Source organism: Pristiophorus japonicus, chromosome 16 (genome assembly GCF_044704955.1).
Source record: "Pristiophorus japonicus isolate sPriJap1 chromosome 16, sPriJap1.hap1, whole genome shotgun sequence".
NCBI classification, from domain to species: domain Eukaryota; kingdom Metazoa; phylum Chordata; class Chondrichthyes; family Pristiophoridae; genus Pristiophorus; species Pristiophorus japonicus.
Genome location: NC_091992.1, coordinates 18,104,366 through 18,120,481, shown reverse-complemented (window position 1 = coordinate 18,120,481; position 16,116 = coordinate 18,104,366). Strand labels below are relative to the sequence as shown.

The 16,116-nt window shown below is 46.3% G+C and overlaps 1 protein-coding gene and 1 pseudogene across 1 annotated transcript in view; one reads left to right on the top strand and one right to left on the bottom strand.

Moving 5' to 3' along the window:
- dusp14 (dual specificity phosphatase 14) overlaps positions 1–8,353 on the top strand; it is a 36,541-nt gene extending 28,188 nt beyond the window's left edge. The window contains exon 2 of the mRNA XM_070858069.1: positions 6,367–8,353. Coding sequence (XP_070714170.1) covers positions 6,488–7,096 — 609 coding nt within the window. The 5' untranslated portion in view covers positions 6,367–6,487 and the 3' untranslated portion in view covers positions 7,097–8,353. The remainder of the gene's footprint in view (positions 1–6,366) is intronic.
- Positions 8,354–12,412: 4,059 nt separating this feature from the next.
- Positions 12,413–12,650, bottom strand: LOC139227278 (U2 spliceosomal RNA; annotated as a pseudogene).
- Positions 12,651–16,116: the final 3,466 nt, after the last annotated feature.

Below are 16,116 nucleotides of genomic sequence, written 5' to 3'. Positions count from 1 at the left end.
GCATACTAATTTCTACCTCCCTGCCTCTCCTCAAAAATAGATGGAGAGCAACCTTGTTGTGCATTGCCCTTCCCCATGTGACTTAATTATCTTTTACAAGGATTGTTCTGAACCAGAATATGCAAAGTTCCAAATAATCAAAAAGCAATTGATTTTGAATGAGCTGGGCCAGTGCTCAGTCTGGCCTGTTGTTAAGCGCCTGTCATGTCAGTCTGTTCTCTGACCTGAGGCTAATGTTATGAAAGTCTTCCTTTTGAATTAGCATCATGGTTACACTTCAGCCTTGTGTTGATGGGATGATTTTTTAAATAATTGATTTATGGCGCGATTATTGTCGAATTATTTCCCTAGAGTTTATATGTGGGAGTGGGTAAGGAATGTGGACAAAATATTATGAACACTGCTGAAAGGCTTCTTTTTATTCATTTTTCTCTCCTTTATATCTCACTCCGTTTTCTTTCTCTTCCTTTCTCTTCCCCCATCATTATCCTTACCCTCTATCACTCTCTCTCGCTCTCTCTCTAACCCTGCCACTTCTGTTATTCACATACTTTCTCTCTTTCTCTCACTCTCTCTCTTTAGCACCTCTGTGTACTTCCATCTCCGTAGGGAAACGATTTCTGGTTCAATCCATAGATGTTTTTTTTGCAGCTTGGCAAACAACCGCTAATCATGTTTGTGCTGTTTGGAGCACAAGTCATTTTAAAGTGATGCTTTCTGAATCTCTTGAGCGACCCTGATTATATTCGCTCAACCATTGGTGGCCGTGCCTTCTGTTGCCTAGGCCCCAAGCTCTGGAATTCCCTTCCTAAACCTGTCCGCCTCTACCTCCCTTTCCTCCTTCAGGACGCTCCTGAAAACTTACCTCTTTGACCAAGCTTTTGATCACCTGCGTTAATTTCTACTTATGTGGCTCGGTGTCAATTTTTTAAAATCTCGTAATACTCCTGTGAAGAGCCTTGGCACATTTCACTACGTTAAAGGCGCTATATAAATACAAGTATACAAGTTGTTGTTGTTATTGAAATCAGTAACTATAGGGAAAGAAGAACACCGAATTTTCAAGACCCTGTTCAGCCCCAGAGATTTGAGGAACTCCCGGGGACCCTCACAGACCCCGCGGGTCCATAGATCCCAGGTTTGCTTCTCCAGTGGAACTGGGATGGAGGTCGGAGTATGGGATGGAACCTGATTCAGCTGGGAGTTTGCGCCGTGTGCAAAATTCCTGCGGGGGTGGGGAGAGGGCAGGGCCAGGGGGCGTGTCTGGGATAGATCCCGGGCTTTCCATCGAGTCCATCCCCGGCGGGCCTTGTCTGAACTATTGCTGCAGAGAGCTGGCTTGACCTGCTAATACCGAAACTTCAGCAGGTTTTCAATCCTGGTCACATTACAGGAAAGACGTGATTGCACGAGAGAGGGCACAGAGGAGATTTACGAGGACGTTGCCCTGGACTGGAGAATTTTAGCTATGAGGAAAGATTGGATAGGCTGGGGTTGTTTTCTCTGGAACAGAGGAGGCTGAGGGGAGACCTGATTGAGGTGTATAAAATTATGAGGGGCCTAGATAGAGTGGATAGGCCGGACCTATTTCCCTTAGCAGAGCGGTCAACAACCAGGGGGCATAGATTTAAAGTAATTGGTAGGAGGTTTAGAGGAGATTTGAGGGGAAATTTGTTTCACCCAGAGAGTGGTGTGGGTCTGGAACTCACTGCCTGAAAGGATGGTAGAGGCAGAAACCCTCATCACATTTTAAAAGTACTTGGATGTGCACTTGAAGTGCCGTAACCTGCAGGGCCATGGACCGAGAAGCTGGAAAGTGGGATTAGGCCGGATAGCTCTTTGTCGGCTGGCGAGGACACGATGCGCCGAAATGGCCTCCTTCCTTGCTGTAAATTTCTATGATTCTATGGAGGGAATTGATTATCGTCTCCATGGACCCCTTTTAATGTCTGAGGGAAAAGAAGATGGCAAGGTTCTTCTACACCTCAGCCCTTCAGTGGGCTATTCCTGTCCCATCCGCGTGGCATGGCACTGATGTCTTACACTGTGCCGACGTTTCTTTTTCCCTTTTACCTGCCTATCATAACCAAGGGCTGTTGTGCCTCCGCCTCACTCTGACCTGCACCATACTTCGGCGTGGAATATTAGCTCAGCTGATTCCTGGTCAAACTGTCAATAATTAAAGATTCATTACTTTTTGACAGATCCACAATGAGTAGTTGAGGTGAATAGCAGAGATGCATTTAAGGGGAAGCACATGAGGGGGAAAGGGATAGAAGGCTATGTTGATGGGGTTAGATGAAGAAAGACAGGAGGAGGCTCGTGTGGCACACAAACACCGGCACGGACCGGTTGGGCCCAATGGCCTATTTCTCTGCTGTAAATAATTTTATAGCTTCCAGTAGTGATGGAATTGAGAAAAAAGAGCCCCATTTATCACACACAAATCTTGTTTTCGGGCTCCATCTCACAAATTTGTGCTCGTTTTAATAAGTGTAACCAAGCTCATTTTTGAATAGGCTGTCTAGTTTTTTGCCTTGAATAGAAATGAAATTTAGTTTGTTTCTCTTGACCAAATCAACAGCACTAAAAAAAAGATTATCTGGTCATTATCACATTGCTGTTTGTGGGAGCTTGCTGTACGCAAATTGACCACCGCGTTTCCTACGTTACCACAGTGACTACACGTCAAAAAATTACTTCATTGGCTGAGAAGCTCTTTGCGATGTCCGGTTGCCGTCAAAGGCGCTATATAAATGCAAGTCTTTCTGTCACATTCAGCAAGCCTCTGTCAGGCCCAAACATAATTCTTGATCCCAGGACCGCTCTTCCTGGTTGTTTGTTTAACGGCACTCTCATTGGAACTGTTTTTAGGACTGTAATCCCCTCCAGCTCCACAACCCCCCCCCCGCCCCCGAGATATCTGCACTCCTCAAATTCTGCCCTCTTGAACATAGAAACATAGAAACATAGAAACATAGAAAATAGGTGCAGGAGTAGGCCATTCGGCCCTTCTAGCCTGCGCCGCCATTCAATGAGTTCATGGCTGAACATGCAACTTCAGTACCCCATTCCTGCTTTCTCAACATACCCCTTGATTCCCCTAGTAGTAAGGACTTCATCTAACTCCTTTTTGAATATATTTAGTGAATTGGCCTCAACTACTTTCTGTGGTAGAGAATTCCACAGGTTCACCACTCTCTGGGTGAAGAAATTCCTCCTCATCTCGGTCCTAAATGGCTTCCCCCTTATCCTTAGACTGTGTCCCCTGGTTCTGGACTTCCCCAACATTGGGAACATTCTTCCTGCATCTAACCTGTCTAACCCCGTCAGAATTTTAAACGTTTCGATGAGGTCCCCTCTCATTCTTCTGAACTCCAGTGAATACAAGCCCAGTTGATCCAGTCTTTCTTGATAGGTCAGTCCCGCCATCCCGGGAATCAGTCTGGTGAACCTTCGCTGCACTCCCTCAATAGCAAGAATGTCCTTCCTCAGGTTAGGAGACCAAAACTGTACACAATACTCCAGGTGTGGCCTCACCAAGGCCCTGTACAATTGTAGCAACACCTCCCTGCCCCTGTACTCAAATCCCCTCGCTATGAAGGCCAACATGCCATTTGCTTTCTTAACCGCCTGTTGTACCTGCATGCCAACCTTCAATGACTGATGTACCATGACATCCAGGTCTCTTTGCACCTCCCCTTTTCCTAATCTGTCACCATTCAGATAATAGTCTGTCTCTCTGTTTTTACCACCCAAAGTGGATAACCTCACATTTATCCACATTATACTTCATCTGCCATGCATTTGCCCACTCACCTAACTTATCCAAGTCACTCTGCAGCCTCATAGCATCCTCCTCGCAGCTCACACTGCCACCCAACTTAGTGTCATCCGCAAATTTGGAGATACTACATTTAATCCCCTCGTCTAAATCATTAATGTACAGTGTAAACAGCTGGGGCCCCAGCACAGAACCTTGCGGTACCCCACTAGTCACAGCCTGCCATTCTGAAAAGTCCCCATTTACTCCTACTCTTTGCTTTATGTCTGACAACCAGTTCTCAATCCATGTCAGCACACTACCCCCAATCCCATGTGTTTTAACTTTGCACATTAATCTCTTGTGTGGGACCTTGTCGAAAGCCTTCTGAAAGTCCAAATATACCACATCAACTGGTTCTCCCTTGTCCACTCTACTGGAAACATCCTCAAAAAATTCCAGAAGATTTGTCAAGCATGATTTCCCTTTCACAAATCCATGCTGACTTGGACCTATCATATTACCTCTTTCCAAATGCACTGCTATGACATCCTTAATAATTGATTCCATCAATTTACCCACTACTGAGGTCAGGCTGACCGGTCTATAATTCCCTGTTTTCTCTCTCCCTCCTTTTTTAAAAAGTGGGGTTACATTGGCTACCCTCCACTCCATAGGAACTGATCCAGAGTCAATGGAATGTTGGAAAATGACTGTCAACGCATCCACTATTTCCAAGGCCACCTCCTTAAGTACTCTGGGATGCAGTCCATCAGGCCCTGGGGATTTATCGGCCTTCAATCCCATCAATTTCCCCAACACAATTTCCCGACTAATAAGGATTTCCCTCAGTTCCTCCTCCTTACTAGACCCTCCGACCCCTTTTATATCCGGAAGGTTGTTTGTGTCCTCCTCAGTGAATACCGAACCAAAGTACTTGTTCAATTGGTCCGCCATTTCTTTGTTCCCCGTTATGACTTCCCCTGATTCTGACTGCAGGGGACCTACGTTTGTCTTTACTAACCTTTTTCTCTTTACATATCTATAGAAACTTTTGCAATCCGTTTTAATGTTCCCTGCAAGCTTCTTCTCGTACTCCATTTTCCCTGCCCTAATCAAACCCTTTGTCCTCCTCTGCTGAGTTCTAAATTTCTCCCAGTCCCTGGGTTCGCTGCTATTTCTGGCCAATTTGTATGCCACTTCCTTGGCTTTAATGCTATCCCTGATTTCCCTTGATAGCCACGGTTGAGCCACCTTCCCTTTATTATTTTTACGCCAGACAGGAATGTACAATTGTTGTAGTTCATCCATGCGGTCTCTAAATGTCTGCCATTGCCCATCCACAGTCAACGCCTTCAGTATCATTCGCCAATCTATCCTAGCCAATTCACACCTCATACCTTCAAAGTTACCCTTCTTTAAGTTCTGGACCATGGTCTCTGAATTAACTGTTTCATTCTCCATCCTAATGCAGAATTCCACCAAATTATGGTCACTCTTCCCCAAGGGGCCTCGCACAACGAGATTGCTAATTAATCCTCTCATTACACAACACCCAGTCTAAGATGGCCTCCCCCCTAGTTGGTTCCTCGACATATTGGTCTAAAAAAACCATCCCTTATGCACTCCAGGAAATCCTCCTCCACCGTATTGCTTCCAGTTTGGTTAACCCAATCTATGTGCATATTAAAGTCACCCATTATAACTGCTGCACCTTTATTGCACGCACCCCTAATTTCATGTTTGATGCCCTCCCCAACATCACTACTACTGTTTGGAGGTCTGTACACAACTCCCACTAACGTTTTTTGCCCTTTGGTATTCTGCAGCTCTACCCATATAGATTCCACATCATCCAAGCTAATGTCCTTCCGAACTATTGCCTTAATTTGCTCCTTAACCAGCAATGCTACCCCACCTCCTTTTCCTTTTATTTTATCTTTCCTGAATGTTGAATACCCCTGGATGTTGAGTTCCCAGCCCTGATCATCCTGGAGCCACGTCTCCGTAATCCCAATCACATCATATTTGTTAACATCTATTTGCACAGTTAATTCATCCACCTTATTGCGGATACTCCTTGCATTAAGACACAAAGCCTTCAGACTTGTTTTTTTAACACCCTTTGTCCTTTTAGAATTTTGCTGATTATAATCGCTCAACCATTGGTGGCCGTGCCTTCTGTTGCCTAGGCCCCAAGCTCTGGCACTCCCTGCCTAAACCTCTCCGCCTCTCTACCTTTAAAGACGCTCCTTAAAACCTACCTCTTTGACCAAGCTTTTGGCCACCTGCCCTAATTCCTCCTTATGTGGCTGGGTGTCAAATCTTTTGTCTTATAATACACCTGTGAAGTGTCTTGGGATGTTTTACTATGTTAAAGGCGCTATATAAATACAAGTTGTTGTTGTTGTGGGGGAGGAAAAGAGGTTTCCAGAAGAAATCTTGCTCATACCTGAAAACGGTACCTAGAGAATGTTATCTTTGGACTATTAGCTCTTTACATAAAATATTTTATCTTGGCGAAAAGTTTATTGAATGGTTTGGTTTGTGTTTGGTTTATTGGTTGTACGAATGATTTAATGTTCTTACAAACTGTTTTTCAGGACCAATAACATGAGCAAACGGGAAGGTGTGTGGCTAAAAGCTTGACTGCAGATTCCAGCGGAGAAGTTCTGGGCCCTCTCGCACATTCTACTGCTCCCGCGCGTCCAGGCCACCATCTCAATGAGTTCCCGGAGTCAGGGCTTCTTCCACCGGACCCCACCCGGTCCCTCCTCCAAGCCCCGGCTGGTGACTGGGGGGGTCCTGGGTGGGATCGCTCAGATCACCCCCTGCCTCTACCTCAGCAGTGGCAACGCCGCCACCAACCGCAACCTGGTGCTGTCCAAGGGCATCACCTGCATTGTCAACGCCACCATGGAGATCCCCAACGCCAACTGGCCGGCAGTCGAGTATGTCAAAGTGCCCGTGGCCGACCTGCCGCACGCCCCGCTCTCCCTGTACTTCGACAGCATCGCCGACAAGATCCACAGCGTCAGCAAAAAGCACGGCTCGGCCCTGGTGCACTGCGTGGCCGGTGTCAGCCGCTCGGCCTCCCTCTGCATCGCCTACCTGATGAAGTTCCACAAGATCTCCCTGCTGGAGGCCCACAACTGGGTCAAGTCACGCCGCCCCATCATCCGGCCCAACGTAGGCTTCTGGCGGCAGCTGATCGAGTACGAGCGCAAACTGTTTGGCAAGAACAGCGTTAAAATGGTGCAGTCTCCCATCGGGGTGATCCCGGACATTTACGAGAAGGAAACCAGGAACCTCAGTCCTTTTTGGGGCATTTAAATGCAATTTCGAGGGACTGATCTGCTACTACTCTGTAAAAAAAAAAAAGGATTTCATGTCTCCTAGACGATCATAAATCTGATGGAAAATATTAACATGTAGACACTGTTAAATCCATCATAAATGGATTGAACATCAATGGTTCCCCAGGAGACCCTCCAACAAACCAGTGATTCAGAATACTGTAAATCCATTCAAAGTTGCTGAACTTCACACAGCTCAATAGTCGAATTAGTTTCTTTGTATTTATTTTTAAACATACATGTATTTCTAAAATCTAATCCTAATTATATTATCTGTAATGTTTTTAATTGCCGTCCTTTCAATGGACACGCAGGTAGATATTAACATTTCTGATATCGGGGTCTTGAAGTGGACTTTAGACAGTAGGCTTTAGAGTGGAGAGTTCTGCTTCATTTGTGGATACTTGTACAAATTTCAGACATGGTCTCAGAATCTCTCCTCCTCCCGTCTTTGAGCTGCTGCTATGAACTTGGGAAGATTGAACCAGAAGCAAACTGTAAATGTAACAAGCCCAATTGCACTGCTGTGTCACTGTTCCGTCCTGTGTACTACCTTTTATGAGACCTACGTTAAACGTGAGAGGCGAGGTCAAACCAGCAGAGGTGCGCTTGCCTGTTGAACAGTACGGTGTAAGATCTCAGTGAACTATAAAATAGCACTGCTATTTTACATTGAGACATACATACATGTAAAATGACTCACTGGACAGAATTGAACGCGCGTTCCATAACACGGACATCCTGAAAAATTGATTTAACTTTGTGGGTCTGTTGCAGTTAAGAACAAGTATTTGCATTTGGCTGACCCACAGTGAGTGCTGCGATATTTCTCAGTGGTTGGATGTTTATTGTTGGGGTTTACAGATTGCAGGTCTGCGCTCTGCCTTATGTCAGCACAGTCTATCTTGGTGAGCCTGATCACCATATATGTGCACTTTCTCCTCCGTTATGACCTGCGGGGAACTTTGGACTGTATTTCTGGGCAGCTGTTGATCACTCAGACCAATTTGGGACTTTGGAGCCACTTTGTCTTTTTTTGGAGCGCACTGTCAAAATGATGTGTTGAATGGTTTGTGCTTGGAGCGTGTCCGCAACCCTGAGCGAAAGTAATGCAGGCAGTGTCAGAACTTTGTAAATGAAATTAAATTTATCTCCAGAACTGCTTGTAATTCGTTTTCTTTAATGAGAATTGCAATGTAGGAAGAGCGCTATCAACAACGTACGACTTAAACAAATAAAGGTGTGTTTTTTTTGTATAAAATAGCGTCCATTTGCCTGTTTTGATCCGTCTTACTGTGCTGGATTAATCGACCCTACACCGTGCTGTGATATATTCTTACATCACTAAGTAGCGCACATCCTACAAGATGGCCCTCAATGGAAAACTGCCAGGAGACTTTGCCACATGACCCTTTATTATTTACATCAGTAGTTGCAAGTACATCAGTAGTCCACTAGGGGAGCTAACCCTAACCCTAACCGTGCTGTGACTCGAGCCTACAAAAACAACTTGTCTTTATATAGCACCTTTAACGTAGTGAAACGTCCCAAGGCGCTTCACTGGAGTATTATGCAATAAAAATGTTACCCCGAGCCGCATAAGTAGAAATTAGGGCAGGTGGCCAAAAGCTTGGTCAAAGAGGTAGGTTTTAAGGAGAGTCTTAAAGGAGGAAAGAGAGGTGGAGAGGTTTAGGGAGGGAGTTCCAGAGCTTGAGGGCTATAATTTTTGAGCAATAAGGGAATAAAGGGTTATGGGGAGCGGGCAGGATGTGGAGCTGAGCCCATGATCAGATCGGCCATGATATTATTGAGTGATGGGCCGAATGGCCTACTCCGGCTCCTATTTCTTAGGTTCTAATATAATAGACCAATCCTGGCTTCTCCGGCTCTGGGGTGGGGCTATTGACGCCTAATTGATATTCCAAGCTTTGAATAGAAAATCTCTTAAAGGTAAAATTCATTATACACATTTAATAATTAGTCGCCACTGAGTTTATGCACGGAATATTTTGATCATTTCTATGGTAGAGAGCAATCACTGTCTCCCTGGGGTCTCTGCAGCTAGTCGACCCAAAATTAAAAGTGAAAATTCAGGAAATGCACAGCAAATTGATCAACATGTTAAAGAGGAAGAAAAAGCCAATGTTTCACATGGTATCCTTCACCAGATCTAGTGTTCGATCTATTGCGGATCCAAGGCATCCTACACTCAGTCATTAGTTTGGGTTGACAAACGTTCCCAGGATTGGCCTGGAGTCACCAGGAATTAAAGGTTAATCGCCAGGACACTGCTTCCAGCAAGCATGGAGAGAAAGTATTGGGGCATCCCCTTTGAACACTTTCATTTATTAGTTACAAAAATATCGGAGATGGGAAAACAGGCCATTTGGATGATTCTTGACTGTCAGTCAATCAGCAGTCGGTTCACTTTCCAATCAGTGTGGGAGGGTGGGGCGTGTGTGGCTGGAGGTTGGCGGGTCAAGTGATACCTCCAGGGATGTGTCCAATCAGAGTTGCTAATCCTCGGCATAGTGTTGATGCACCTTCCTTATTTTGGTCCATCGCCTGGCACCAAGCTACCATTTTTCTAATGCTGGGATATGCGTCACCGGGACTAGCAGATGCAACCAGAGCCTTTGGAAAAAAAGCAACTTCCGTTGAAACAGTTCTGCACGACATCGTTCAGAAACATCCCAAAGCACTTCACAGATACTGACTTCCTTTGAGGTGCGGTCAGTCACTGTCATGTGGTGATCCCTCCTGCACAGCAATATCCCAACCAGTACATCACAAAATGGACACCTTCGTGGTGGGCATGTGACTTTAAATAGAACCTCACCTGTTCTGGTGATGGGTGACAAGACCTGGAGTGTTAACTTTCATTCCTGCTTCCAGAGAATCTCACTGGCTTCAGTACAAGTTTGAGTTTACTGGCACAATATCTGGCAATGATGTTGTGCCCAGTTACTGTGATTTGCTCACTGGAAATGATACAGGGCCTCTCACATCTGCCTAGCCTTTGGCGAACACTTTGTCAGACAATATTGTGTCTTATTACAGGTAACAAATTAACCAGCATCAGGTCAATCAACACAGCAGATTCCACCAGACCCTCACCATCTTTCACAGCAGGTAGCTGGGCCACATGAAACTATCTTTAATATCCAGTGTGGGTTCTCTCCCAACACGAATCAATCAGATTGGCAGTCACCAACTTAAAGTGGCAGTCTCGTAAGTCTTAAGGATTCATATAACATAAACCAGACAGACTTCTGATTTGTCAGAATGCTATTTTATAATAATTACAGTGTCACATCTCGCAATTCACAATGTATTATATGATAACAAAGGGAGCGTTTATGTTTAAAAGACTTTTCATAATTGGCTTAGAGCAACGGACATGATCTTTGCAGCGCGACAGTTGCAGGAAAAATGCAGGGAGCAGCGCCAGCCCTTATACATGGCCTTTTTCGACCTTACAAAGGCCTTTGACATTGTCAACAGCAAGGGTCTATGGAGCGTCCTCCTCTGTTTCGGATGTCCCCAAAAGTTTGTCAACATCCTCCGCCTGCTCCACGACGACATGCAGGCCGTGATCCTTACCAACAGATCCACTACAGACCCAATCCCCATCCGGACTGGAGTCAAACAGGACTGCATCATCGCCCCAACCCTCTTCTCAATCTTCCTCACTGCCATGCTCCACCTCACAGTCAACAAGCTCCCTGCTGGAGTGGAACTAAACTACAGAACCAGTGGGAAGCTGTTCAACCTTCGCCGTCTCCAGGCCAGGTCCAAGACCACCCCAACCTCTGTCGTTGAGCTACAGTACGTGCATCTGCACACATTCTGAGGCTGAACTCCAGGACATAGTCGACGTATTTACTGAGGCATACGAAAGCATAGGCCTTACGCTAAACATCCGTAAGACAAAGGTCGTCCACCAGTCTGTCCTCGCCGCACAGCACTGCTCCCCAGTCATCAAGATCCATGGCACGGCCTTGGACAACGTGGACCATTTCCTATACCTCGGGAGCCTCTTATCAACAAAAGCAGACATTGATGACGAGGTTCAACACCGCCTCCAGTGCGCCTGTGCAGCCTTCGGCTGCCTGAGTAAAAGAGTGTTCGAAGACCAGGCCCTCAAATCTACCACCAAGCTCATGGTCTACAGGGCTGTAGTAATACCCGCCCTCTGTATGGATCAGAGACATCGCCCATGTACCTCAAGTCGCTGGAGAAATACCACCAACAATGTCTCCGCAAGATCCCACAAATCCCCTGGGAGGACAGGCGCACCAACATCAGTGTCCTCATCCAGGCCAACATCCCCAGCATTGAAGTACTGACCGCACTCGATCAGCTTCGCCGGGCAGGCCACGTAGTTCGCATGCCAGACATGGGACTCCCAAAGCAAGTGCTCTACTCAGAGCTCCTTCATGGCAAACGAGCCAAAAGTGGGCAGCGAAAATGTTACAAGGACAACCTTAAAGCCTCCCTGAAAATGTGCGACATCATCACTGACACCTGGGAGTCCCTGGCCTAAGTGGAAAAAGTGCATCCGGGAGGGCGTTGAGCACCTCGAGTCTCAACGCCGAGAGCATGCAGAAATCAAGTGCAGGCAGCGGAAAGAGCGTGCGGCAAACCAGTCCCACCCACCCCTTACCTCAACGACTATCTGTCCCACCTGTGACAGAGTCTGCGGCTCTCGTATTGGACTGTTCAGCCACCAAAGAACTCACTTCAGGAGTAGGAGCAAGTCTTCCTCGATTCCGAGGGACTGGCTATGATGATGACTAGAGCAAAGCGGTCAGCAGTTAAAGAGGAATTGTGTTTAAAGCAACCTGTACCTTTAAGACCTCAAAGTAGAATTGCTGTTAAAAAGGCACATCCTGAGATCCAAAGAAAGGCTAATTGCTGTTGCTGAGTGAAGATATCTTTCGATTGCCAGCAATTTGTAAATCCTCAACTGCTTCTAAAGCAAGGTTAGAAACCCCAATAGCAAATAACTGGATTCTTTTTTTCCCCCATAAACTTTTTTACTCGCTGGGTTTTATACAGTGTGATTTATTGTTAGTTAATGAAGATGATATTTGTTGTGTATCTGTAAAGCATGCACTCCCATGTTCCACCACCAGGGGATGCACTCCCTGGTGGCGGAACATGGGAGTGCATGCTTTTTTAAAAATTCGTTACCAATCTTTCCAATTCTTTGTCAAATCACAAACGCCAAAGGTCACCCTGCACCTGTCAAGGATCACTCTGCGCCAATGCTCTTAGCCAAAAGGCCTAGAGTCACTGCACCGTTCCTGGAAGTACTGCAATACCAGGTTCGTGCCATGGAGGTGGATGGGTCAGGCCCCCCACACACCTCCGTGGAGGTGAATGGGTCAAGCCACCCCACCCACCTCCTATTTCCAAAAAGCATAGGAGAACCACCTTCCTGATCCAGGGAGAACCACTTTCTGGTCATGGTTACTCCCCTGTCAGGTCAGTTATGCATGATCTTAGCCAAAAGGCCGAGAAGCGATTGCATGCTTTACAGATTTTTAAAAAAAAATTTTCGTAGCCAATCTTTCCAATTCTTTGTCAGATCACAAACGCCAGAGGTCACCTTGCACACATCAAGGATCATCCTGCGCTAATGCTCTTAGCCAAAAGGCCTAGAGCCCAAGCACCGTTCCTGGAAGTACTGCAATACCAGGTTCGTGCCATGGAGGTGGATGGGTCAAGCCACCCCACCCAACACAACATTGTGTACTTCAGCATCTGCCCCCTCTCTCTGAAGCTCGAAATTGCTTTGATCCACCATGGACCGATCTTCCTCTGCCACGTGGTGGTTAGCAGATTAACAATGTGCCCCATTGTTCCATAGCTCTTGCAAACATACCCTTTGAAGCGGCATGAATAGGCTGAATGGAAGCCTCCACAATGCCAACAAGGTGTGACTAGCCTTGCATTCATCCTTTGTTGTGGACTCTGAGTCATCTGGGTCACCTGAGGCCTGCTGGCAGTTGCAGACTCGTGGTTTCTGCCCTGTACATTTCTGTTCGCAAACACAGTTCCAGTTAATTTATGAACATTGCTAACACTTGTGTGCTGAGAGATTTGTTTGGTGTTATCACTGGTAGACATAAATGCCTGTGCTATCGCAATGGCCTTACTGAGGGTCGGTGTCTCTACAGTCAAAAGTTTTCATAGGATGGTCTCGTGGCCAATGCCCAGTACAAAAAAGTCTCTGAGCATTTGCTCCAGGTAGCCATCAAACTCACATTGTCCTGCAAGTCACCTTAGCTCGGAGACGTAGCTCGCCACTTCCTGACCTTCAGATCGCTGGTACGTGTAGAACCGATACCTCGCCATCAGCACGCTCTCCCTCGGGTTAAGATGCTCCCGAACCAGTGTACACAGCTCCTCATACGACTTATCTGTGGGTTTCACCAGAGCCAGAAGATTCTTCATGAGGCTGCAGGTCGGTGCCCCGCAGACTGTGAGGAGGACCGCTCTCCTTTTTGCAGTGCTTCCTTCTCCGTCCAGCTCGTTGGCTACAAAGTACTGGTCTAGCCATTCGACATAGGCTTCCCAGTCCTCACCCTCCGAGAACTTCTCCAGGATGCCTACAGTTTGCTGCACCTTTGCGTTGGATGCGTATACTCGTCGCCAGTTATTGTGTTCCTAACACAGATGTGACTGCACACAGGGAGGTTAAAATAACAGTGACCTCAGTCTTTAATAAGACACTCCAGAGTGAGGAACAGGCCTTAGGGGCCGGCTTATATACAGTGCTCCCAAGGGATGCTGGGATCCCTTGGGACTTCAGGGGATGCGCTCCCTGGTGGCGGAACATGGGAGTGCATGCTTTACAGATGCACAACAATATTTGAGCTAATCAGACACAAGTATTATATGTACATTGCATTTGTGGCACTTTGAGATGTGATATACATGCTCGGATGTAAGACTTATTACATATAGATCAACAAAAACTTGTATTTATTACAGCACCTTTAACGTAGTAAAACATCCCAAGGCGCTTCACAGGAACTTTATGGAACAAAAATTGTAATTGAGTCACATTAGGAGGTATTGGAGCAGGCTTGATCAAAGAGGTAGGTTTTACGGAGCGTCTTAAAGGAGGAAATAGAGAGGCGGAGAGGTATAGGGAGGGAATTCCAGAGCTTGGGGCTTCGGCAGCTGAAAGCACAGCCGCCAATGGTAGAGTGATTAAAATCAGGGACGCACAAGGGGCCAGTATTGGAGGAGGGCAGAGATCTCAGAGAGTTGTAGGGCTGGAGGAGGTTACAGAGATAGGGAGGGGTGAGGCCATGGGTGGATTTGAAAACAAGGGTCATAGAATAATGGAGAGCATCCATAAATGTGAAAAAACATAGGAATCATTAAATGTTAAAGAGAGTCCAAATAGTACAAAAGAAGGGGAAGGGGCTTATTGGAAAGACTGCAGTGAGTGACTCAGCAAATCTGCCAGCGTGTTGGACCTCACACTACTTTAAATAACTCGCCTATTGTATTGGATCTCTGACCCCTCATCACAGCATTTAACCTGCTCACTTCAAACATGGGATCTGCAGAACAGTTGATTCATAAGAACATAAGAAATAGGAGCAGGAGTAGGCCACTCGAGCCTGCTCCACCATTCAATAAGATCATGGCTGATCTTCTACCTCAACTCCACCTTCCTGCATTATCCCCATATCCCTTGATCCCCTTAATATCCAAAAATCTATCAATCTTGCATACACGCAAAGACTGAGCCCTCTGGGGCAGAGAATTCCAAAGATTCACCACCCTCTGAGTGAAGAAGTTTCTCCTCATCTCAGTCCTAAATGGCCGACTCCTTATTCTGAGGCTGTGACCCCGGGTTCTAGGCTCCTCAGCCAGGGGGAAACATCCTCCCTGCATCTACCCTGTCAAGCCCTGTAAGAATTTTGTATCTTTCAATGAGATCACCTCTCATTCTTCTAAACTCTAGGGAATATAGGCCTAGTCTGCTCAATCTCTCCTCATAGGGCAATCCCCCCCATCCCAGGAGTCAGTCTGCTGAAACTTCGTAGCACTCCCTCTTTGGCAAGTATACCCTTCCTTAGTTAAGGAGACCAAAACTGTACACAATACTCCAGGTGTGGTCTCATCAGGGCCCTATATAATTACAATAAGATGTCTTTACTCTTATACTCAAATTCTCTTGTAATAAAGGCCAACATACAATTTCCTTTCTTAATTGCTTGTCATACGATCAATGATTCGTGTATAAGGACATCCAGGTCCCTCCCATGGCACCTTTCTGTGCAAGTGCAGGAGATGCGACCCCTGCCCTTTTACCTTCTCCCTTCCCACTGTCCAAGGCCCCAAACACTCCTTCCAGGTGAAACAGCGATTTACTTGTACTTCTTTCAATTTAGTATACTGTATTCGCTGCTCACGATGTGCTCTCCTCTACATTGGGGAGACCAAATGCAGATTGGCTGATCGTTTTGCAGAACACCTCGGTTCAGTCCGTAAGCGTGACCCTGAGCTTCCGGTCGCCTGTCACTTTAATTCTCCACTCCACTCCCACTCTGATACCTCCGTCCTCGGTCTCCTCCACTGTTCCAATGAAGCTCAACACAAGCTCGAGGAACAACGCCTCATCTTTCGTTTAGGCACTTTACAGTCTTCTGGACTCAACATCGAGTTCAATAATTTCACACCATAACCTCGGTCCATATTTTTTCCCCTTTCCTCTCTTTTTTTAAACAAACCTCCCCTTTTTTTCTCTTTCCCAGGGCAGCTGGTGATGATTCTGCCATTCACACCCTGTCTAGACTCATCTTTTGTTTCCTAACTTGTTCCATTACCATCTCATTTTTGCCCATCATCCCTTTTGTCTCTCTAATCTCTCCTGCCTTCCACCCTATCACAGTCCTTCCCTTTTGTTCTTTCCTCCCCTCCCCCTTTCACTTCCTGAAGAATCGGTTGCATCGCGACCTTTTTCAGCTC